Raw genomic sequence first — 23,805 nt, 5'->3', positions numbered from 1 at the left:
TGACGAGTGATCATTTTTGATTAGTATCTGTTGGAGTCTTGACGGAATGAAACCAAATACACCTATATATGTTTTTAACCAACGTCGCAATGCTTGCTTTGTTCAGACATGATGGTAGATAGTGGCCGTTTGAAATCGCTCAGGACAAATCAGGGAATGTATGGGGCAGCGAAAAGTTCAGGACGGTGCAGTGTTTGTGCTCTTGGGTGAGGAGGGGAGGGGATTGCTATTCTCATGCACGTTACATACATTGCTGGAAACTAAAGTTCACCACACACAACCCCATAAGTAACACATTGAACATATTTTGCGCTGCATACACGACTCTGCTTTCGGGGGAGCATAGATATCAACTTGTTCCTTGCCCTGATGTTTTTCCTTTACAGCGTCTCCCCTCATGATAATAAGCAAAATTGATAACATATGATTCGTTTTATTCCTTTTACCCCTTTTTATCCCTTTTACACATTACCTCTGTCAAAACTTGAAAGAGAAATAAATAGGTAATTACAAAGTAAAGAACTGTATCACCTAAGTAATATGTACTTATTAGGGTTCATACAACGGATGATTATGCGCTCGCAACATTTTCAATGATGTTTAAAAACATAAATAATTCTCCAGAAACTAATATATTTGGCGTGGTTCTTCTTCAAATACATTGCCGTCTCCTCAGTGATTAAATATATAACGTTACATTAAGGCTTCAATTTATTGCAGTCTTAAATTATAGAATTAATAGGAGATATCTCACAAATGCTTTATTCAACAAAGATATTCTTGCATTTTTAAACTCATAACATTTAAATTTTGTTTAGGGAAAAATTGTATTCAAAACTTGCGACCTAGCACAGAATTTATGAACTCATTTATAAGTAAAGGTAACACTTCCAGTACTTAATAATGAAAATTACCACAATCTAAGAAATTTTCTTCAAACATGTGATTTTATCTTGCACGGATTTTTACCCGAAGTGTTAAGACCCTAATTATAACCATTACAATGAATCTAAATTAGTACCCAAGACATCGCTACGTTCCAAGGAAGTAAAATATTCAAGGGAAAATTCAATATAGTTTCCAAACATATACTTACTAGCATTTTTTCCAAATACTTAGAAAATGCTGAATATCCTATGTAATAGGATGCGCTATTGAAAACTGTGCAGTATGAAGTTTTCAATTGATTACCAATCGTGAATAGATGTTAATGTATATTGTCATACGAGATAGACTACTATCATTTTACGTCATGCAAAGCAAACATGTTCAGTATTGTTGTTATTATGGGTAAAGTTCTTTCATACTAAAATTTCTTACGAACACATTTGGTTGCTAAAATTTGAGATTATCTTTGTGGCACTGTGCTATGACAGTGAACCTACATTTCAGAGGACTAAGGTTTGATTCCGGTTCAGCCATACAGGTTTCTGTTTAAAATTGTCTGCCGATATAGCTCCAGGAAAATGCTGGGATGGCTTTTAGTAAAGTCCTTGACCGATTACTTCCCCAAAAACCCTGTTATGAGCAGTTTAGTTCTGATAACCTCGCTGTCAATGAGATTTAAAGCATAAATAAAGAATTAGTGTAATTGTTTACAGAACTAATATTATGAATCTGTAATTTCAAGAAACAAAACCAAATCAGCATTAGACTACCATTGTAAGCAATTTATTGAAGAAAACTAGGATTTGTTTTACTACCACTGACAATAACTTTAATACCAGCAAATCTTGGACATTATGTTAAAATAATATTTTATCTTTGATCCAGTGGTTGAAATTTATAAGGATAAACCAATTGGCGAGGTGTGTGGCGAACTCCCATTTAGGTACAGAATAACTAAAGACCCGTTTACTTCGCAAATTCATTTGGCACCAAAAACTCCAGAAATTAAATTTTGTAGTTTATATGCTGTCACGATGATACACTTACATAAGTTGTTTTATTGAATCTATACTAAATTAATTTGTTCATTACTGGTTGAAGTATCGCGAGGGGTATGCTACAATAAGTGTAGCTTAGTTGTAACATCAACACATATAGTGTAATTATATTATTTTGGGGCAGGCCTCAAGAGAATTAGACCAAAATTCTCACGCACATTATTGGCGAGTGTGTGAGACATGCCTCGAAATACCTGCACCGCATATGTGCCCGCTGAGTGCAGTGCCGAATGAATCAGAGAAATTGTTGGATCTCCGCAAACTGCAAAGTGCATGTCGAGCAGGCCCGTGCATGGACGCAGGCGGAAGGAGGTGAGGGGTAGATGACGGGAGGAGAGAGTACCTGCAGCCCCGTGGTAGTCCAAGGAGGGAGGGTGGGGCTCCGCCCCCCTCGACACCCCGAGCTGGTCGCCCGACGACTCGGAGCCCGGTGGCGTCCGGACGTGGTCGTCCGCGGCCTGGTTGGAGTCGCGCCTGGCCGGCTTCTCTGCAAGGACAACCACACAAGCAACGAGCGCCGATCAGCCAGAGTCCTCCGGCCCCTTTCCAGTACCTTCTAGAACCTGTCTGGAGCTTCGTCGCAGCCCCCAGAACTTTCTAGAGCTCTCCCGTAGCTCCCGGAACCTTCTAGAACCTGACTGGAGCTTTGTCGCTGCCCCCTGAACTTTCTAGAGCTCTCCCGTAGCTCCCGGAACCTTCTAGAACCTATCTGGAGCTTCGTCGCAGCCACCAGAACTTTCTAGAGCTCTCCCGCAGCTCCCGGAACCTTCTAGAACCTATCTGGAGCTTCATCGCAGTCCCCAGAACTTTCTAGAGCTCTCCCGTAGCTCCCGGAACCTTCTAGAACCTGTCTGGAGCTTCGTCGCAGCCCCCTGAACTTTCTAGAGCTCTCCCGCAGCTCCTGGAACCTTCTAGAACTTGTATGGAGTTTCGTCGCAGCCACCAGAACTTTCTAGAGCTCTCCCGCAGCTCCCGGAACCTTCTAGAACCTATCTGGAGCTTCGTCGCAGTCTCCAGAACTTTCTAGAGCTCTCCCGTAGCTCCAGGAACCTTCTAGAATCATATTAGAGATATCCAGCAACTCCCAGCACCTTCCACCACCCTTCTAGACAAATAGGCGGGATCACTAACGTCGCCTACTCGTCTTTTTTTTTTACACATGCGAGTGCGGATATCGGTGGAAGGCGGAAGTAGTGAGCAGGAGTCCAACAATGCCCCAGCGCTCGCGGGGGTCTGTGGTTGTAACCCGGTCCACGGCGGGGCATAAGCGCGCGGCCCAGTTAATAATTAAACACGCAACGGTGTGACCCGCTATTCCGGATAATTGACGCGGATGCCGTATTCCATTCGACGCGTCGTCGACACAAATTATAACACCCCTACCCCTTTCGTCCACCCCTTAAAACCCATCGCATGAATATTTAGCACCGGCCATGAGCTCCGCGTCTCATTTACATGTATTTATTTTTCTCCCTCACCCCAAATTCGCTGAGGGGTTGAATTGGGAAAAGCCGCGTCACGTCACAAGGCTAACGAGAAAATTGGTTATTATTCGAATTAACGAGGGCACGGGTGACGAGCTGGCTATTTTCATTTATATTCTGCATTACGTCGATGGAATAAAAAAAATTACGCAAAAAAGAAAATTGTTTTGACAGATAGCTTTTCACACCGTAACAGATAACAGGGGGTCAAGCACCCTCACCCCACCCTTTAAACCCCCTCCTCCCCACTCAATAACCGCCCGAGTGAGCCTGTGTTAGGCCAGAGTTCCTATCGCCTCGGCGTGACAGGGGTACACGCCACAGCACTCTGGACTGTTGCCAAAAAACCGTCACAGCGCCGTCCGAAACTTCCAGCGACTCTGCCCTGGACACCACTCCACTATTCACCACACCATAGTTATTGTTATTTTTTTGTAATTCGTATCCCCTTCGATTTCTGTTCTTGCAAGCATATAGTATTACGACGGTCGGAATTTTGGTAGAAAAAACACACGTCACTCAGTCTGTACATTTAAGCTGATTTTAATATGAATAACATTTGCCTGAATGGGATGACAAAATGAAATGTTTTAGGCTAGATGATAATTTTTCAGACCAAAAACTTTTTTTTACTTTTTTTTAAAATTCCGTGAGAGACACCCCGTTATTGTTTGACGATGCCTAGTTGTAAGTATCTGACGATTGGGCTTGGTTTTCCGAGCGTATTTGCCTACAGAGTGTTTTTTTTCCTCGATTGGACCGAGACTGTGAATTATTTTTGAGAAGCGAACTGTTCGGTTGTTCTTCGCGGGAATTTCATCCTTCCCCAAGCGGTGTGGAGGATATTTTGTGTACGAGTTTCGTATAGTGTATTTACAACATGAGAACATATGCTCACGTGTTTTTTTTAATACCCCTACATGCGTAGGTACCAATATGCTCCCCAAATCAACTGCTAGAAATAAACACGTGCGATAACATCTTGTTAGTGTTAAGAAGACCGCAGGTCACCACTCTATCACTCTGGCTCCGGGGTAGAACGTCTGACTTGTGACTTGTGGGACCCGGGTTCGAGGCTCGGCTCCTCCGAGGCGGATTGTCTCAGGAAGATGGTGGCGTTTGTCGAACGGGAATACAATTCCCTTGCAACAAGTCAGGCAGAAACCCAGTGTCAGCGCGTGGCTGGGTCACCAGGTAGGGGGAGCTGAATTGTTGCCCCTTGGATGGGCAGCCATTCAGTATTTTTCAGCAAAGCAATGGATTGTTTGTACAGCGACTGGAAGGGCAGCCCATCCAATTTCTGAAAACATGTTTCTTTAAGTGTTTAAATAATCCTGAAAACTTGCCCCTTGGAAGGGCAGCCCATCAGGATTTTTCTGAAAGCGGTGTTTTTGAAAGGTTGTCTGAATTGTTGCCCCTTGGATGGGCAGCCCTTCAGGATTTTTTTGACAGTGGTTAGTTTAGGTTAGGTTAGGTTAGGTAAGGTTAGGTTAGGTTAGGTAAGGTTAGGTTAGGTTAGGTTAGGTTAGGTTAGGTTAGGTTAGGTTAGGTTAGATTAGGTCAGGTCACTTTATAAACTAACCACTGTCAGAAAAATCCTGAATGGCTGCCCATCCAACGGGCAGCATTTCAGTCGCCCCACCAGGGAAGTCACTTCGCTGTCTCCTTCAGTGGTCACGGTATCTGCGAAGAAGTCGCTGGTGTGGGTAGTGTTCTCGGGGGTTTCCGCACGGCACGGCGGAGGTTGTGGCGGTCTCCGAACCACTCGGGCACCGACCCGGTACTCGTTATTGGAGTTCCTGCCGGGGTATGCGTCTCCGGGTCCGCGGAGGAGGAGGAAGAATCCGCGAGCCTTGCTTATCTGGCGGGCGTTCCGCCGAACAGAGCCCGCATCTGCTTTAAGGTCCCGTCCGCCTGTACGAGCCTCTGTTCTTGTTAAGTGCCCCCGGCGAGAAGGAGGGTGGGGAGGAGTGGTTGTTGTGTTCCGGGAGTTGCTCCCACAGTTGTTCTAGCACGACGCACCCTCTTTATCGCCAGCGTGAGAGAACATGGTGCGGGACTGCAGATTTCCTGACCCCCTTCCTCCCCAATCCCACCCAAACCAACAATGTTTTTTAACGGCAACCTCCGAAATACCAATAACAATCAGCACTGTGGGATAAGACTGCAGAAAAAAGCTTTGAAAATAACCAGTTACTGGTTTTTGTTTTTCTTCTTCCAATTCCACTGCGTTCAGCCAGTTAAGCGTCTCTCGCAAGATCTGGAATTACTCGCACGCGGATTCATGTTCGAGCGTGATCTTGCGATTGGAAAACACCATTCGATTTTTTTTTTGGAAATAGTTATTTGAGTGGCTGGGAGTAAAACGGCCCCTCCCGTCTCAGCAATTCATTAAATTCCACTTAAAACAAAACAAAAATGCAAGTAAAAATTATGTCACGACCAGTATAGAGCATTCTGATCCGCATAGACTACTTATTATTTATTCAAACAACAATTTTACTCTATAACATTACTAAAGTATAATATTATGTCAATGTTCTGGTATGAATCTGCACAATGTGGTAAATGCAATTCATATTTTTGCTAGGAGCTGATAATATTAGTGGTTTGAATGACCTTCAGGATGGACTCCCAAGTATAAGTACACTTGAGAAAACGGCACCTGTTCATTGGCAAATTATTTCGAGAAGCACCAAATGGTCAGCCTGTGATTAGATGCTTCTTAAGCCGATGGTCTCACGTCAGTCCAACAGATAAACTGCGAGGAAACAGCGCAATGGTGCAGACATTTGAATTTAAGCCTATCGTGAAATCAACCTCGGAAATTTTTTTTCAGGTCTCTACTCTTTACTTCCCAACACGGAGTGTGGTTCAGTGACTTTGCGTCCTCGTCCTTGTCAGTTGGGAAGCCTTCATTTCACAGACGAGAGAGCCACACCCGAAGTTCCCCGAAGGTTGCTTAGCAAATAACTTTTTAATATGTAGCTATCCAGGGCTAGGAAACCGTTTACATGATTTCACAGTATCTTTAATGTAGCTATCCTAACCAAATCAACCGTCCACAAGGTTTTAAAATATTTATAATGTAGCTAACCTAACCTAATTGAACATTAGTTATCATGAGTTGTCCAAAATAAAAAAAACCGAAGATGCACGATCAGTAGAGACCGGAAAAAATTCGCGGATTCATTTCACGACATGTTAAAATGCAAATAATTGTATTTTATGCAACTTCTGCTATTGGTTCACTGTTAACCAGGAGGACTGTGGGCCAATTAGAGACCCTCAGTCAAAGCAGTATCGAATCACGAGTCTCCCAATTGAGACGCCTCACAAGTCAGTAGCCAATGAACAGGCGACGTTTGCCCGAGTATGCACAGGATAGTGAAGTCTATCCTGGAGGTCATTGAATACGCGAATTTTTCGATGCCCTAACGATCGGGCGTTTGGCTCTCTCGTCTGTGAAAAGAAGGCTTCCCATGTCAGTTCCGGACGCGGCGACGAGGACTATGCGGGTGGGGGGGGAGGGGGGGAGAGCACGGGGACACTTCCCGTGACGTCACCGTCGTCGGGGGAACACTCACCACTCACCGCGCGGTTTCCTGTTGTCCGACGGAACGGCCGAGACGTTTTAACTGCGCCGCGCGGCCGGCCGTTACAGGGAGCTGTCTTGGAGAGCCCTCCCCCCTCAACCACCACCCTTGCCACCCTCCCGTTACGACCCGTCGAACAGACAATGCTAATAATGAAACAGCTCCCGGGAGGCAGCGCTGCCTGGCCGCGACAGGCGAGGCCAAGAGTGTCTCTGAGCGCACCTCGTGGCGACACTGATGCAGTAGAGACCGGGAAAATTCGCGGATTCAATGACCTCTAGGATAGCCTCAATTATCCTCAAGTAAACACGCGTGTTCATTGGGTACTAAATTGTGAGGCGTCTCCACTGGGTAGCTTGTGGTTCGACGCTTCTTTGGTCGATAGTCTCTCATTGGCCCAGAGAGCTCCAGTTAAACTGCGAGCCAATAGCAGAACCAGCAGAATTGCACACATGTTTGAATTTCAGCCTATCACGAAATGAATCCGCGAATTTTTCCAGTTTCTATTAACAAATAAGACGTCTGCAGGTGTTTGCAGACTGATGTGACCCATTTCCTGCAGAAAGTCATACACAAGTCTCTAATACCACCCAAGGAATTCTGACTGTTTCGGAAACAATCCTTACGTTTTGAGGATACAGATATTTTATTTAACAATTAAACTATAAGTTACGATCAGAAGTTGCACAGAGAGTTACTGCAGACGGGAACATTGAAGTGCCAGTTTATTGCTTTCTCTCCTTAACTTACGCGCAGCATGTTTCTTTGGTAAAAAACCTTGATTAATGTCGGACACAACATTTTTGATAAATTGGCTTTAGGAAAGCTAGTTGATATTAAGTAAACTCAAAAAAGAAAAAAAGCAAGGATTTCAGTCAATTGTTGACGGAGCTATTCGTTAATAGCTTTTTATTTATAAAACTTTCTCACAGCACAGCTAATGTAATTATAAAATTATCAAGTACAAAAAAAATTATAATTCATTTATATTTCAATGTTGCTTGCACTAAATCATTATATAATTAAACGTTTTTTACAGACCGTAATATTTTATTTTGTTTGTACTTACTAGATAGAGTAAATTTATTCCTAATGGATTAATTTCTTGAATCTACATATTTACTTTGAAACTTGCTTTAGTTACTAATTTTATTTAATGATAGCTTATCTATGTGCCATCTCGAACAGACTTTTAATTTACAGAATAACAAATAAAATCCCTATGTTTAGAAAAACCCAAATTAAAATATTAAGGGATGGAGTCATTAAACAAATTTCGCAAAACTTTCTAGCGTGTTCGTGTTAATATGTAACAAAACAATACAATTGGTCAAACATGTTACAGTAATTAAAACTAGAATAGAAGATTTCTGACAACCTTATATGGTGGACCTCACTGAGGAGTTTCACGTAAAAACTTACTGTTGACACTACACAGTAATGTCTGTGTACACGTTTCAACTCCCTTGTGCATTTTTGCGGAAGCAAAACGGATACTGCAGCAATAATTTCGCAGTCATGCATGTGTAAAAAGTTTCTAACTTTTGTCAGGAACGTTATAAGTGAAAAGGGCACCGAGGTAAACATTTTTCAATAAGCAGCGCAAATGCGATTACAGTTCCCGGCGAACCTATAATACAATTCTGTTTACGGGAGAGGAGAGCAAATGTTTGAGCTCGGAGTTGAACACGCTGCTTTGGAAGAGACGAGTAACAGAAAGCTTTGTATTAAAGTGAAGCATGTTACACAGGGAGAAATTTCTCTCTGGCATACTATTTTTTTTCTTCAAAATATTCCTCGTAACACTTTATCTTATTATAGCTTCTTACCGTGGTTGGTGGAATTATGTTTGGCCAGGCGTGGTAATTCTTCAGGAATATCACAGACTCACCAAAGTGCGGCATACGCAATTTCAATTGGCCTACTGAAGAGTGCGATGAGATTTCGCCAAATGCAAGCCAGTACAGACTCAAGCGTCGCAACCATTACAGAGCCTAATAGCAGTCCGAATTCCCCGCGAAATTTAATTATCAGTTTCACATGATCATATGCATGTAGACAACTAGACTTGGCATGTTGGAGGCGATGTTAAATTTGAATTGGCTGATCATGCTAGGAGGAATCTTGGTCTAGTTCACTTAAGCTGTGTTTAAAACAGGTTCTATCCTTCAGTTGTTGTGGTTGAGCTACTGCGGTTGTTTTTGTTTAGAATAAAAATTGGTAAGGGTATGTACTTTACGCGAAAAAAAAAATTCAGACCAGGTGTGCGTTCAAACGTTATAACATTGTCAGTGTTTCATGGTTGGCTGGGTTTATTTCAGGGAAATGTTTACTGACAGCACACCAATCACATCCATCCAGAGCGGAAGAAAAAGCGCTGTGAATGCCCTGTAGGCACAAACATTTCTATAGAAGTCATGTAATTCGAATCCAACCAAAGTGATGCGTGTTTGAGCCTCAGTGCCATCCTTCTCCGATTTACGTAGTGTGGGAAACGTGGCGGACGTTTTCTATGACGGCGGGCTTTTCCCGAAGCTCTCTCCTTCATCCCCTTCCTCTTAGTCCACATTTGGGCCACATTTAAAGTAACATTTAAGGATGACCGGCGTCATACATATCCCATGTGAAACCGACGTTACCTCGGCAAGTATTAGTCCGATTGTTTTGCCATACTAGGTGTGTAACCCGTCGTAAGAGGTTAACACTGAAGTTAGTTTCAGTAATTTCGTTTTTATTGTGTTTTTTATTTGGCAACTCAACAGACAAAATTGTCGTTATTGGGAAACTACAATTATTTTCAGGGATAAAAACCACAATTACTGTTAGTAAAGGTTAAATATTACCTAAAAATCAAATCGCATTAAATTTCATTGCATACTTTAGGCAGAAAACTATTCTACCGCGGCATGGAAACTGCAATAAAAATTTGGTTTTTATCATATCGAACTGTTAAGACACAACGCGCATTAATGGTTTAGGAAATCGTTGGGAGGTGGTTTTCGATATTAACACATTAGTAAAAATAGTTTTTTAAGCAGTAATTTATATCACTAGAAATACTCCCGAATTCCGGAAACTTGATAAGTACCTCATATGTCGTGTCTTTTCGGACTTAATTTTTTTTCATCCGAAAAGTGAGCCATGCAAAACAGATGAGTTTATTACTTTTTTTTTTTCCAACACTTCCTCGCACGGTCTTTCTTTCCCTTATTTTTTTTTCCACCACGCAGACCCAACCTGCCACCCCCTCTCTCTTTGACGTCACACCTGCCGTGCGAGGGAATCAAGTGGTTAAAGATTGATGTGACTGACAACCGGGCGGAGTCTGGGGCATTAAACATGCATGCATGGCTTTGCAGCGGCAGAGGCAGGCGCGTGTGTGTGTGTGTGCGCGCGTACAGGTGTGAAATGTCACTACCTGCGTATAATTGGACACACAGAAGAAATTGCGGATTTAACTGGTCTTGGTATTTAAATGATTCATATATGAATTATTTTTACGGGAAACCGACGTGAAGGGACGGAAACTACGGTCGAAATAAAAAGGGGCCTGTAAAAATGTCAGGGTTTCATTCGTCTACAGAATAGAATCAACAACTGTTTTTTTTTCATTCTTCAGGTAAAAGCCACTTGTTTATTAACGTCTGAACTTGCTGGCCTGCGATTCGGTAATTCTTAAGTAGGGACCGGAAAAATTGGCGGATTCAACGACCTCTAGGATAGCCTCCATTATCCTCTGCATTTCTCAAGTATACACGCGTGTTCATTGGGTACTAAATTGTGAGGCGTCTCCACTGGGTAGCTTGTTATTTGACGCTTCTTTGGTCGATAGTCTCTCATTGGCCCAGAGAGCTCCAGTTAAACTGCGAGCCAATAGCAGAACCAGCAGAATTGTACACATGTTTGAATTTCAGCCTATCACGAAATGAATCCGCGAATTTTTCCGGTCTCTACCAATAGTGGCAAGAACTTCAAGGTATTTACATTTGAATTTCATCCTATCACAGATTGAATCCGCGAATTATTCCAATCCCTAGCCATTATTACGAACAGCAGGCTGGTATTTTCCACAAAAAAACCCCCGACGCTCTGAACATTAATTAGAATGCAATAAGTTATGCCCGCGACAGCGGTACTTCAAGTAATTGGTGGCCATCTCCAAGAGAAGACATTGTCTTATTGAACAGTTCATTCAGAATAGCTGTGATTAGCAGAGATGCATTAGAGACAGTAATATTTCGCAAAACTAACTGATTGCTCACTGGACTGCAACACAGTATGTCTGCACCAGAAATTTCTGCCTTGTGACTGGTGTCCGTTTTCAAGAGAAGCCATTGCTAGAGACCGGAAAAATTCGCGGATTCATTTCGTGATAGGCTGAAATTAAAACATGTGTACAATTCTGCTGGTTCTGCTATTGGCTCGCAGTTTAACTGGAGCTCTCTGGACCAATGAGAGACTATCGACCAAAGAAGCGTCGAATCACAAGCTACCCAGTGGTGACGCCTCACAATGTAGTAACCAATGAACACGCCTGTTTACTTGAGAAATGCAGAGGATAATGGAGGCTATCCTAGAGATCATTGAATCCGCGAATTTTCCGGTCCCTAGCAATGTCTGTGTTTCGTGGATGGTTGGGTTTATTCCAGGTACAGGTACGGTCTACTGTCGGTACACCAACAACAATATAGCTACACAGTGCGGGAGCAAACGTGTCCTGGATGGCCTGGCCTAGGACGCCATTGTTCTTGTAGCTTCGAGTGTTATGTCAGGGGCCCTTGATGATGCGACACTTCGCATGGTGCGAGACCTTTCCATGGGTAAGGCCGACAGGTATATAGGGAGACGCTAACCTGTGGAGATAGAGAGAGAGAGGCTGGTAGCAATACCGGCGAATACTCGGAGCGATGAAGGAGTGAAGTGAACAGAGTAACACCTTGGCGAGCGATAGCGGGCGACGAGAGACGGGCTTCGTGCGCGAAAGATCAGAGTCACGGAATGGTGTCACGACGACGACAGACGACTGAGTAGTGCGAAGCAGCGTGCTGGGATCGAGTTTCGTTGTGAGAGACGAACAGTAGAGAGAGCCACTGTCAAGCTACAGTGGGGGAGAGTAAATAGTGGGCTTACGATGGTGAGATTAATTTGTGGAGAGACATTTAAATTGTTTGTAATTGAGGGAAAATGTTTACATAGTTAATAACTGAACATTAATTCATTTGGACTAACCATTTAAGAACTTATACCTCACTTGTAACACTATTATAGGCAAATAACTTCAGTTACGTGTTTAGGAATGTTACCATTGCTCGTACACTGCAACAGCAGGACTGCTTCCTTAACTGAGGATGCGAAAGGATAAACGAATGCACAGGGAATATGGCGCTCTTCGAAAGTGCTTTCGTGAGCATCGACTTGCTGTAATCGGCTCTTACCCTCCTGGCCAGCACATGACCACATGCTGATTGTACCAGACTGTACTCGGTTCTTACCCTCCTGTCCTCACATGGCTACATTCCGACTGTACCAAATTGTACTCGGCTCTTACCCTTATGCCCAGCAAGTGACCACACACTGTACCAGAATGTACTCGGTTATTGCCCTCTTTACCACCACGTGGTTACATGCTGACTGTACCAGACTGTACTCGCCTCTTACCCTTCTTCGCACCACGTGGTTACATGCTGACTGTACCAGACTGTACTCGGCTCTTACCCTTCTGCCCACCACGTGGTTACATGCTGACTGTACTCGCCTCTTACCCTTCTGCCCATCACGTGGTTACATGCTGACTGTACCAGACTGTACTCGGCTCTTACCCTTCTGCCTACTACATGGTTACATGCTGACTGTATCAGACTGTACTCTTACCCTCCTGCCCAGCTCCACTCCGAACCTCAGTGGCCTTCGGCGGAGAAGACGGCATCGGGATCTCTGCAACACGCACACACACAGAGCAGGGTGAGATCTAACACATAGTGCAGTGGTAACACACTGTGATCGCACTGGGGAGAGTCCAGGGTCGAATCTCGGTCAGGACTGTCTTTCCTTTCAGTCTTTTCCCCGAATTTGGACCAGGGACATGCTGGGATGGTTCCTGCAATGTTTTTATTTTTTCAGATGTCTTATACAGGTTTACCTCATTTTTTTCGTCGTTTGAGTCGTCTCTATTGGCTTCTTCGATCAAAGAGATTAACCTTGATATGCCCACTTTTGAGGAAGGTATATTGGTGACAATATTAATTTTTTTATCCACTTTTTTTTATATAATACTTATATACATAGTATTCTACTTGTAAGAATTTCATATTCTTTATATATATTTTAAAAGGTATTTTTTATCGAGACCGTGAATATTTTGGTACCGATTTAGTACCGAGTTGTGACTCCATTTGTTACCTGGGTATTTATTATCTGTGTTGACCCAATACCTCCAATAGTTTTGTAAACCTTTATCTGAATAGCTTTCCAGCATTAATTGCAAAAAAAATGCTTGAATAAAACATCAATAAAAAAATAAAATCGTTTGCTAATTTTCGTAAGAAAGTAACCATATTCATGTGTTCTACAAGGCTACAATATCTTACTTTTAGTATTACAAACATTTCTTGGCAACTGTTTCAAAAGGAATCTTTTGTAAAAGTACCGAATTTTTTTTCTATGTACCTAACTCCAGTTTGAGTAAAATATCTTTGTCAATCTCAAAACTTAAAATTTACGTATAATAGTGAGTATTTAATGTAGAATCTAACTGTATGCCACACGTGAATAAATTATGTCACAATTGTTGATTCCTCACAAATGCGTAATCATCTAATTTGTAGTCTGTTGCCAAGCCATTCAGTAAAAATTCGCTGTCTTTTTTTAATTTAAAACTCTCAAGAGGGTTATGGTATCAGAAGATTCTCACAAAGAACCTTTCAGTGACAGAAAATACTTGCCGGTATTGCTGATTAAATTGAAATGGATGCATTGCCAAACATATATTTTCATTCTATTACGACTTTTTACCGTATACATATTTACAATTATAACAACATTACGCGTCAGTTGCTAGAATTAGTTGTCGAAGTGATGTTCACCAGCAGTTTTCAACAGCAAAGACTCGCTGAACAATAACAAAAAAAGTTTTTATTTGGCTTTTGGAATTCGTATCACTGGTTCGCAATTTTAGCACACACCTATGATACGAGTAGCTTGGACAAACAGAAAAAAATCTGGTTTTTGCATGCACGCTTCAATCAGTTGAAACTTTTGTGCCCAGCACTGCACTTTTTTTCCCATCGAGAACAATTCCCGGCTGTGTTAAATTATTGGCTGACTTTTAATTGACGCGCCGTAAAGCCCGCAGGGGATACACATTTGACGAGAATCTGGTTAGCCCTTCGCCAAATAAAACAGTGCATTTTTTCCCGCGGATCGCCATCAATAACGAGGCGGACAGCAAGCAGGCTTTGTTCGCCGGCGCAGTCGGAAGCAGCCGTCAGCTCGGACCTGCGCGAAGGACGAAGGACGAAGGACTCGGGGCGACGCGACGGGAGGACATTCATCACTCCAGGGGAATCATTCGGCGCGGTCGCGGGCGCGCCACTGAGTTACGACAAGCGACCGACGTTGTTCGCACGTGTTTGCTTATTAACTGGCTTGTTCTTCCCAGCAAGATGCCACCGTGACCACTGAATTTATATTTGATTTAACTGTTTATACATATATTTATAACTTTTCCTGCTTATTCCCCTATTTATATATTATAAAGGTTATTTTGAGTTATTCAAATCTTGTTGGAATTATTTTATGCTATTTTATGCTTCACGCAAACTATAATACTGATTTAAAAAAAATGGAAAAATTGTGTTGTTCTTGGGATCAGTGTTGAAATATCTAATTATTTGAAATAGGTTCAACGATTTACCTGTTAACGACATAAACAAGAAACCTACAAGTTAACAATAGCGCAGTTTATTAAATTTTTTAGAATTCCTAGCTTAAATGCCAAACCGTTTCCGTAAAAAAATATTTTATTAGCTACAGCAGTATCTTCACTTTTAAAACCTGTTCACAATTAGTGATTATTAATAAACTCCGGTAAGTAAGTACCGTTTGGTCATTAAAAATAATAAAAATAAAAATGAACTCACGAAAAAAGTTTTACTCAAAGCTTTAGTTTATAACACATGTACATAACATTTTTACATAGTCGCCATTTATTTCAAAGCACTTTTCGCAACGGTCTACCAATTTATTTAACCCCTCTGCATAGAAATTACACCAGTAATTGTAATTTTGTACATTTTGCTGTAATTGTTGACTCATGTTTCGTTAAATCAACCAAATTGAAGCCCTTTTCGTCCCAAAAAAAAAACGGTAGCCATATTTTTTTCAACTCGAGTACCGAGATCGCTTAAACTTCTTGAGATGTGTGCTGAGCGCCTAAAGTTAGGCTACACGCATTGCGTATTAGAAGTCCATGATGCCTACGGCCGAGGCGTCCATTCCATTCCCAGGCGACGAATAGGCTAAATATTAATAGTGAAATTTCTTTATTTTTATAATATATTTTAAAAAAATTTGAAATTATTAAATAAAAAATTATAATTAAATTTATAGACTCGCTGTTGGGGGTTCATAACTTAATTGGATGTTAATACTGAAAAAAAAAAAAAAAAAAAGGTTTTCGTATTCTTTACGTGGTTTTGTGTCAGCCATCCAGATTGAGCCGGCAAACGGGCGATTGTGGTATTTATCGATGACGGCCGGATGGTCAGCAGACGTGTTGTTGCGGACGGAGTGTAAACGAGTTCCACACGGAGTCAGCCAATGAAAGCAGTTAGGGGACCGGCCGCATTAGCGACGGACATTGGCGGCGCCGCATTTGCATGCGGAACAGAGCCGGCGATTCATTGAATTACCGCGCCCCCCCCCCCTTCCACCCCCCTCCCGCTGGGGCGAACCGCATGACTGCACCGCGCCGATACCCGGCGGTCTCAGAGCAAGATCGTCTACAGAAGCGGAACGGAGAGCTATTGGTATGCGCCGGTAGTTGTTGCAGCTGGGGTATGAAATACAGAGCTCTGAAATCCTGAAGCAATGGCTCCGGACCAAGCGCACTTAGACCCGATGGAAGGAATGACCAAGGCTGCAGATGTAAAAATACAGCACCTTTTTTTCTTCTTTAAACACCCATAACCATAGCATTACGTTTATGTTGATACCACCATTTTTTTTAACCCGTTCTCTGTGGACCTGAGTAACAGACAACAAGTAAGCGGTACAGAAAACGAAGTATGCACTGTTCAGTCCAGATAAGAGAGCAGGCATACTTTCACGAATATTTAGCCAAATAAAGAGGCAAAGCAAGCCTAAATAAAACGAGGACCACTCTGTTTTTACTTGTCCCCGAATAATCCCACCTCTCTCGTCAAGATTTTTTTTCTCCAGGTCCAGTATCGCACTCTGTATTCGTTCAAATTCAGTGCGATTGGCCAGGTTTGAAAGGGCTTTTTATAAAAAAAAAGTACCATGGTGTGCTAACTAGATGAATTTCCACCGATGACAAGTAGGTTGGTCAGAATCTCAGCCTGCTCACAACTTCAGGTGTTGGAGCAGGTTCTGATGGGAATGCACTCCGACACAACTTCAGAACTATCCTGAAGGTACTTCACAAGTGAATGTATCACCCTGAAAGATCCTTGATATTGATCTGGGGGATGAGTGATCTCGGTGCGACAAGTGAGGACATCAGAGTTTCATCACCGCAGAAAGCGGGTTTGTTTCTTCATGTATCTAGATATCTTTTAGAAACTTTTAAAGCGGCGCACAAATGATTAGAAACTATATAGAAATAAGTAGAATTATTAAGAAACGGGAGTTGATATGCATTTAATGACTAGTTTAAGCTTAGGTAAACAATCGGAATTCGGAATTCTTTTTTATCACGGGTGATGGAAATTTATCTATGGCAATATGACAATTTATTAGGATACAATACACTTGGTGTATCTCTGCTGAAAGAAACTAGCGAGGCAATTTAAAAGAACACTGCCCTTGCGTTACGGAACACCTATTATTCTACCTATTATTCTAATGAAAATAACTTAATTCTGTGAAAAAAATATGCATTAAAACCAAAATACCAAGAAGTTACAGTATCAGGTAGATTTCGAAGAAATACTAACTATTGTAGTCGTTACCATGGTGCTACTTTCGGAAAATATTTATATAGTTTTTCGTTTCGTGGTGTATGCATATATATATGCATACACACATCATATCAAAATTTTATGGACATGATAACTACCTTAATTTTGTACGAATCACTTCCGAACTGATACATAAAATAAAGTAGTGGAAAATCTTGGTCGAGTTCGTCAATGGGAAAAATTCCACCAAAGGGGTGAAAATGGGGAAGGCTTTTTTTTTTAAAAAAAAATCCCTGCTATAACAACTATAATTACACAAATATTGCAACTAATTGAACGTATTATAACTCGAAGGTGTAATACTAAAAAACGTTTGATTAAATACATACATATGTGATACGATCAATCATAACTACAAGGGACAAAAAAAAAAACAAGGGTTGGAGGACAGACAAAAAACATAACTACTCCCTTAGTAGGCACGCTATCATATCCGTTCGAATTATTTGTAAATGGTATTATTTTTTATTTAAAACTTTTGTCTGAAACATTTTTTTTTTGATAAAACGAACCATTGCAGAAAAAGAATGAAAAAAAAACAGGTGTAGAATTAAAAAAAAATTATTTCCGTACCATGCACACTATACAATCCGTTTTATTTATTGTTAAACGTAAAAATATAATCTACAACTTACGTTTGAAATAAATTTTTATACGGCCAACCATTATAGCAAGCAGTGGAAAAAAAGGGACTGAAGGATAAAAAAATCCAGACACACTGTTGTGTAGATTGTCTTGAAGACAGTCGCAAGGGGAGGCGGGGGACTCACCGTAGAGGCGGGAGACTCACCGTAGAGGCGGGAGACTCACCGTAGAGGCGGGAGACTCACCGTAGAGGCGGGAGACTCACCGTAGAGGCGGGGGACTCACCGTAGAGGCGGGAGACTCATTGTAGAGGCGGGAGACTCACCGTAGAGGCGGGGGACTCACCGTAGAGGCGGGGGACTCACCGTAGAGGCGGGAGACTCACCGTAGAGGCGGGAGACTCACCGTAGAGGCGGGAGACTCACCGTAGAGGCGGGAGACTCACCGTAGAGGCGGGGGACTCACCGTAGAGGCGGGAGACTCACCGTAGAGGCGGGAGACTCACCGTAGAGGCGGGAGACTCACCGTAGAGGCGGGAGACTCACCGTAGAGGCGGGAGACTCACCGTAGAGGCGGGAGACTCACCGTAGAGGCGGGAGACTCACCGTAGAGGCGGGAGACTCACCGTAGAGGCGGGAGACTCACCGTAGAGGCGGGGGACTCACCGTAGAGGCGGGGGACTCACCGTAGAGGCGGGAGACTCACCGTAGAGGCGGGAGACTCACCGTAGAGGCGGGAGACTCACCGTAGAGGCGGGGGACTCACCGTAGAGGCGGGAGACTCACCGTAAAGGCGGGGGACTCACCGTAGAGGCGGGAGACTCACCGTAGAGGCGGGAGACTCACCGTAGAGCCGGATGGAGCCCTCCGTCTCGCCCAGCGAGTTCTTGGAGATGCAGCGGTAGTTGCCGAAGTCGCCCGGCCCCAGGCGCCGCACCGTCAGCTTCATGTGCGCCCGGTAGCTGTTCTCGGCCACCTCGGTGGAGTACTTCTTGGTGGGCAGCAGCATCACGCTCTCGTACACCCAGTAGCTGATGGCGCGCGGGTACGCCTCCGTGTGGCAGTCGATGGTGACGTCAGTGCCGGCCGGCGCGCCCACCAGCTGGTTCGGCACCCAGATCATCGGCGAGACTGCGGCACGCGTCGACCCTCAGCGCGACACCCGTCCACCGAGCCCTCCACCACCCCCTCTCCCCCCCGACACACTCTCATCGGCACGTCACTGAAGAACAGGTAATTTACACGACATATGCACCAGATGAAACAAACTAGGTGATCCTTACACCGTCGACGACAGTAACAAACTGAGCGACCTGCTGTATAGAACTCGCTTATATACATGCACCTGATGGAATAATATGCTAAGTCAAATCAGAGAACCATTTACTATAATACTCGAGTCAAAACAACATTTAAAAAAGAAGCACACAAAAATAAGGTTACTCAATTGACGCTCTTTACACGCATCGTACACGCAATGTACGCAATGTACGCAATGTACACACAGTACACACAGTAAACGCAATTGAAACACAATGCACGCATTGTACACGCAATGTACGCAATGTACACAATGTACACAATGTAAACACAGTTCACACAGTAAACGGTACGAAGCCGCAATGTTCACGCAATTGACGCGCAATACACGCATTGTACACGCAATGTACGCTATTACCACACAAAGTTCACGCAGTTCAAGCATTCAACAAAAATGAAGCACATCTAACGAAAATGACACACATTTCCACGAACATTCACTGAAGACAACTTTGGAGCAAACTGTGTCGCATGGATGAGCGCCCTTCTGCCAACACGTATCATGCACACGTTCTTTAAACGATTCTCCCGATGGGGAATTTTTGATTTAACACCACTTCTCGGACATACGCCATTGCTGTTTGACACTTTTACACTGGCTGCTATGAAAATTAAAAAAACAAATAAATACATGAGCCTACAGAAAAAAAGCCCCAAAATCTAACAGATTAACCAAACGATGAACCTACACAAGCATTATCGACAACACACCGGTGGCAGCACGGAAGAACTCATTGAAACTCAAATTTCAGACAGCGCAATGTATGCCGTGGAAGGAATTCGGTCATGAAAAAGATGATAACAGCACGGACGAACACAATGGGCTGGGAACGACGAGACAGTAAATGCAGACGGACAACAAAACCTGGACAACACAACGACGACAAAATCGACAAACACAGTAGGTTTCCTATGACGAAACAGTTTAGACGTTTCGGGAGCTGGCATCTGTTCCCATTATTAGTCACAAACAGAGTTATTTTGCATTTATGAATCTGTCCCATGATGATCAGTGCAAAACTGCAGTGGCGTTTATCCAAGATATTGTATTAAATGTATCATGTATGTAGTATTTTAAAGCACTAAAAAAATTAAGAATAAAATAGTAACGTATTCAGTGGTTAATACAGTGATGTATTGAAATGAAATGGAAAATCGACATGCATTTTTCTGCCAAAGACAGGATCTACATGGTTGGAATTGGGCTGACACTCATGTATTTTTTATCAGACCTTAATTGTTTACATTTTAGCATCATAACTTCGTGTAACAAGCTCACAAATGATTTTCGAAAAATGTTTTCTTCTACTTCCTTTCACTCGGCCACACAATACATAATTCATGCGTTCCTTTACATAAACTAACACGAACACTTAAGCAGTTTTCACATATTTGTACAGCCCTTCGGTAAATAACATCTTTCATCCATCATCAAACACAATTAAATAAGCCGTAGATGCATTGTAAGTATTTTATAATTTGTCAATTAACTCCATCAATATAGGGAAGAGAACCCACATTTTTATAACAAAATTTGCTCCAAATTATGTAAGGAATAAGCCCGTGAGAAATGTTAACTCCTCGTCCATAAAAGTTTACATGATGTAGTACACAATTTATTGTTGTCTGCCATTTGGTTAAGAAGTCAATTTTCCTGGCTGAGGTGTGACAGGTTTCTGAATTCTATTCCCGCGAATATCGTGAAGGGTTGGAATAGGAAAGTCGTCGAAAACCCGTGAGACGAGTTATACTAAGTGATCGTGGTGGCATGAGTTGCACCTAAGTGTTGGAAACAACATTGTTAGTACGAGAGTTTTGAATTTTTATTTCACTTTAATTGCCATTATTGCGTAAATGGTTACTAAAATGCATTAGAATTTAGAGAAAAACCATGCCTAAGTCATGGAGATAAGAAGTAAGGGAGTTGGTTGTTTACAATATGTTAATACTTGTCTTTCTGCATAGCTAACACTTTTTCGTTACAATCATGATTAACACTAATTTCTTTGCAGATGCGTTGGTACTATGTTTGTTTAGCAATAATCAATTCTACATGATGGTATCTTTACGGTTCTCTCTAGTGGGTTCTTTTTAATATATTTTACACATTCATAGCATATGATATAAGCCTTTATTCAGCTACGATTTGTTTTGCTGTCCATTTACTACCAGTTGACTTCAACTTCAACTTTGGCCTAAGTCACTCATAAAAGTACACAAATTGCCAATTCGCGCGTATGCTTACAGGTCACGCTGCTAGGATCGTTTTAGTAATATGTCTCGTGATTCGCCCATGTTAACAGGCCTGATTTTCCTATATTGTTTTCTGAAATATTAAATTTCAGCCTGTGCTGGACTTATTTAACTAGTGGAAAGTCATGGCCTCACTTCGACTTGACCATGTGTAGTTCAAAGACATATTTAGTTGGTCAAATAACCAAACAATAAATATACAATCTGGTCTCATGGACGAAATTTCTGTAAAATAATAAATATGGTCTGGTGTGATAGTCATTTACAAACAATATACTTGGTAGATCAACTTGAAAGATTTTGCTATTTTTTCTAATGTATCAATGCTAAAATAGCGTAGTCAATAGCAAAACAAAGATTCCCCCCCTTTGATTAGAACAAGCAAACAAGGAAATATTGTAGGCATGAACCAAGTGCAAAATATGATGATGCAATGTCTAAAATTACTAACATATGAAGTCCATATCAAGTTTACTGGGTTTCTTAATGACAAGTTTAACTTGATACTATTGTATTTTTGTGGGACTCTCACGATTTCCAGTATTTTTTTGTCTGCTTGTTAGATGCAATAAGTAGAGACCGGAAAAATTCGCAGGTTCATTTCGCGATAGGCTAAAATACAAATAGTTATACCTCAGTGCTGCCTCTGCTATTGGCTCACAACTCACCTGGATGACTCTGGGCCAATGAGAAACACCCGACCAAAGCTTTATCGAATCACAGGCTGCTACGTTGGGACGTCTCACAATACAGCAGCCAATGAGTGGGTGACATTTGACCGAGTGTACGTAGAACTGTGGAGTTCATCCTAGAGGTCATTGAACCCGCGAATTTTTCCAGTCTCTAGCAATAAGTAGAGCCACGGAATTTTCGCGCATTCATTTAGTCGCAAGCTAGAATGCAAACCTCCACACTGTCGCACTATGTTCATGATTGGACCGCAGTTATCTGGACACGCCCCTCTACGACCGTGAGCCAACGATGTCCAGCTAGGAGAGAAGTAAGCGAATCAGGTAGTGCCAAATAACAAGGATAAAAATGTTCTCGCTAAGAAATCAACCAATGGGAAAGTAAACATGGGTCGAGCACACCTATAACTTTTAATTCTATCCTGAGGCCAGAGGAATCCGCGAAATTTCCGGGACTCTAGCAATAAGCAAAGTAAAATTAGCAAGTGTACGTTATAGTGACTTCGTAATCAGGCAAGACTAACAGGAGAAACAGCCAACAAATGACCAAAGGGTCGGGTGAAAGAAGGAGCGCACCATCACTGAATCTGGGACGTTTCCGTCGTCTGTTCAGCGTCCCGGGGCGAGGCGCCGCACGTCAGACCGCGGACACAGAGGAGGTCGTCGGGGCAAGGGCTACCCCGACACCCCGGCACGGGGGGGGGGGGGGGGGTGGGCGGCTGGGCAGCGTCGATGGATGCGGCCAGGGATCGATTTTTGATGAGGCTTATCGCGGCGCCATTGTCGGGGGAGGCGCCCGAGCGTTAGTCAGGCCTGGGGCCGGGTTCATCGCGGCTTTCTGGGGTCGGCGGGAAGGAGGAGGGGGAGGAGTGATCGATTATGCACGCGCCAGCATTTGGCTTCGAGCGCGGTCTAATTGGGCATTGGGTTTTGTGGCTATCGCGCCGCGGGGTCGGTTGGACTGTCCGGCCTCCCGATCGCTCGACTTGGATCCCCGCGAATACACCAGGCGACAGGATCTAGGAAAAAACAATCTGAATCTCTATGTCATATCGTTTTAATAGGTCATGCAGGCTGGACTTTTAACTGCTTTTACATCTATTAACGGAGTCGCTCTACGCTTGAATATTCCGGGGCTGACTAGACTAGAGATTTGGTTTATAAAAGAAAATTAATTTAGGTCGGTCGCTCTGTATACTAACTAGCCATTTAGCATGCATGTAAATTAATCCACAATTTTTTATTATTTTAAGTGTATGTCTTTCATTTCTCGAAGGATTAAAAGGTTTAACTGAAATAATAATACTTAGGAACTTGGAAAAAAGAAAAGCCGGTTCAATGACCTCCAGGATAGACTTCCACGATCCTCTGCATACTCCTGTTCATTGACTGCAGACTTCTGAGGCGTCTAAACATTGATTCAGGGTCTCTAATTGGTAGGGACCGGAAAAATTCGCGGATTCAATGACCTCTAGGATAGCCTCCATTATCCTCTGCACATCTCAAGTAAACACGCGTGTTCGTTGGGTACTAAATTGTGAGGCGTCTCCACTGGGTAGCTTGTGATTCGTCGCTTCTTTGGTAGATAGTCTCTCATTGGTAGGGCCTGGAAAAATTCGCGTATTCAATTACCTCCAGGATAGACTCCACGATCCTGTGCATACTCGGGCAAACGTCGCCTGTTCGTTGGCTACTGACTTGTGAGGCGTCTCAATCGGGAGACTCGTGATTCGA

General features: G+C 42.8%; 1 protein-coding gene across 1 annotated transcript in view; it reads right to left on the bottom strand.

Moving 5' to 3' along the window:
- The window catches only part of LOC134533376 (lachesin-like), a 120,697-nt gene that overhangs the window by 10,752 nt on the left and 86,140 nt on the right, over positions 1-23,805 (bottom strand). The window contains exons 6-8 of the mRNA XM_063370897.1: positions 18,656-18,940; positions 12,898-12,960; positions 2,290-2,433 (exon numbers count right to left, since the gene is read on the bottom strand). Coding sequence (XP_063226967.1) covers positions 2,290-2,433; positions 12,898-12,960; positions 18,656-18,940 — 492 coding nt within the window. The remainder of the gene's footprint in view (positions 1-2,289; positions 2,434-12,897; positions 12,961-18,655; positions 18,941-23,805) is intronic.

This window comes from Bacillus rossius, chromosome 6 (genome assembly GCF_032445375.1).
Source record: "Bacillus rossius redtenbacheri isolate Brsri chromosome 6, Brsri_v3, whole genome shotgun sequence".
In the NCBI taxonomy this organism is placed as follows: Eukaryota; Metazoa; Arthropoda; class Insecta; order Phasmatodea; family Bacillidae; genus Bacillus; species Bacillus rossius.
Note: the sequence above shows the minus strand (reverse complement) of the source record. Positions and strands in the feature narration are given on the sequence as shown.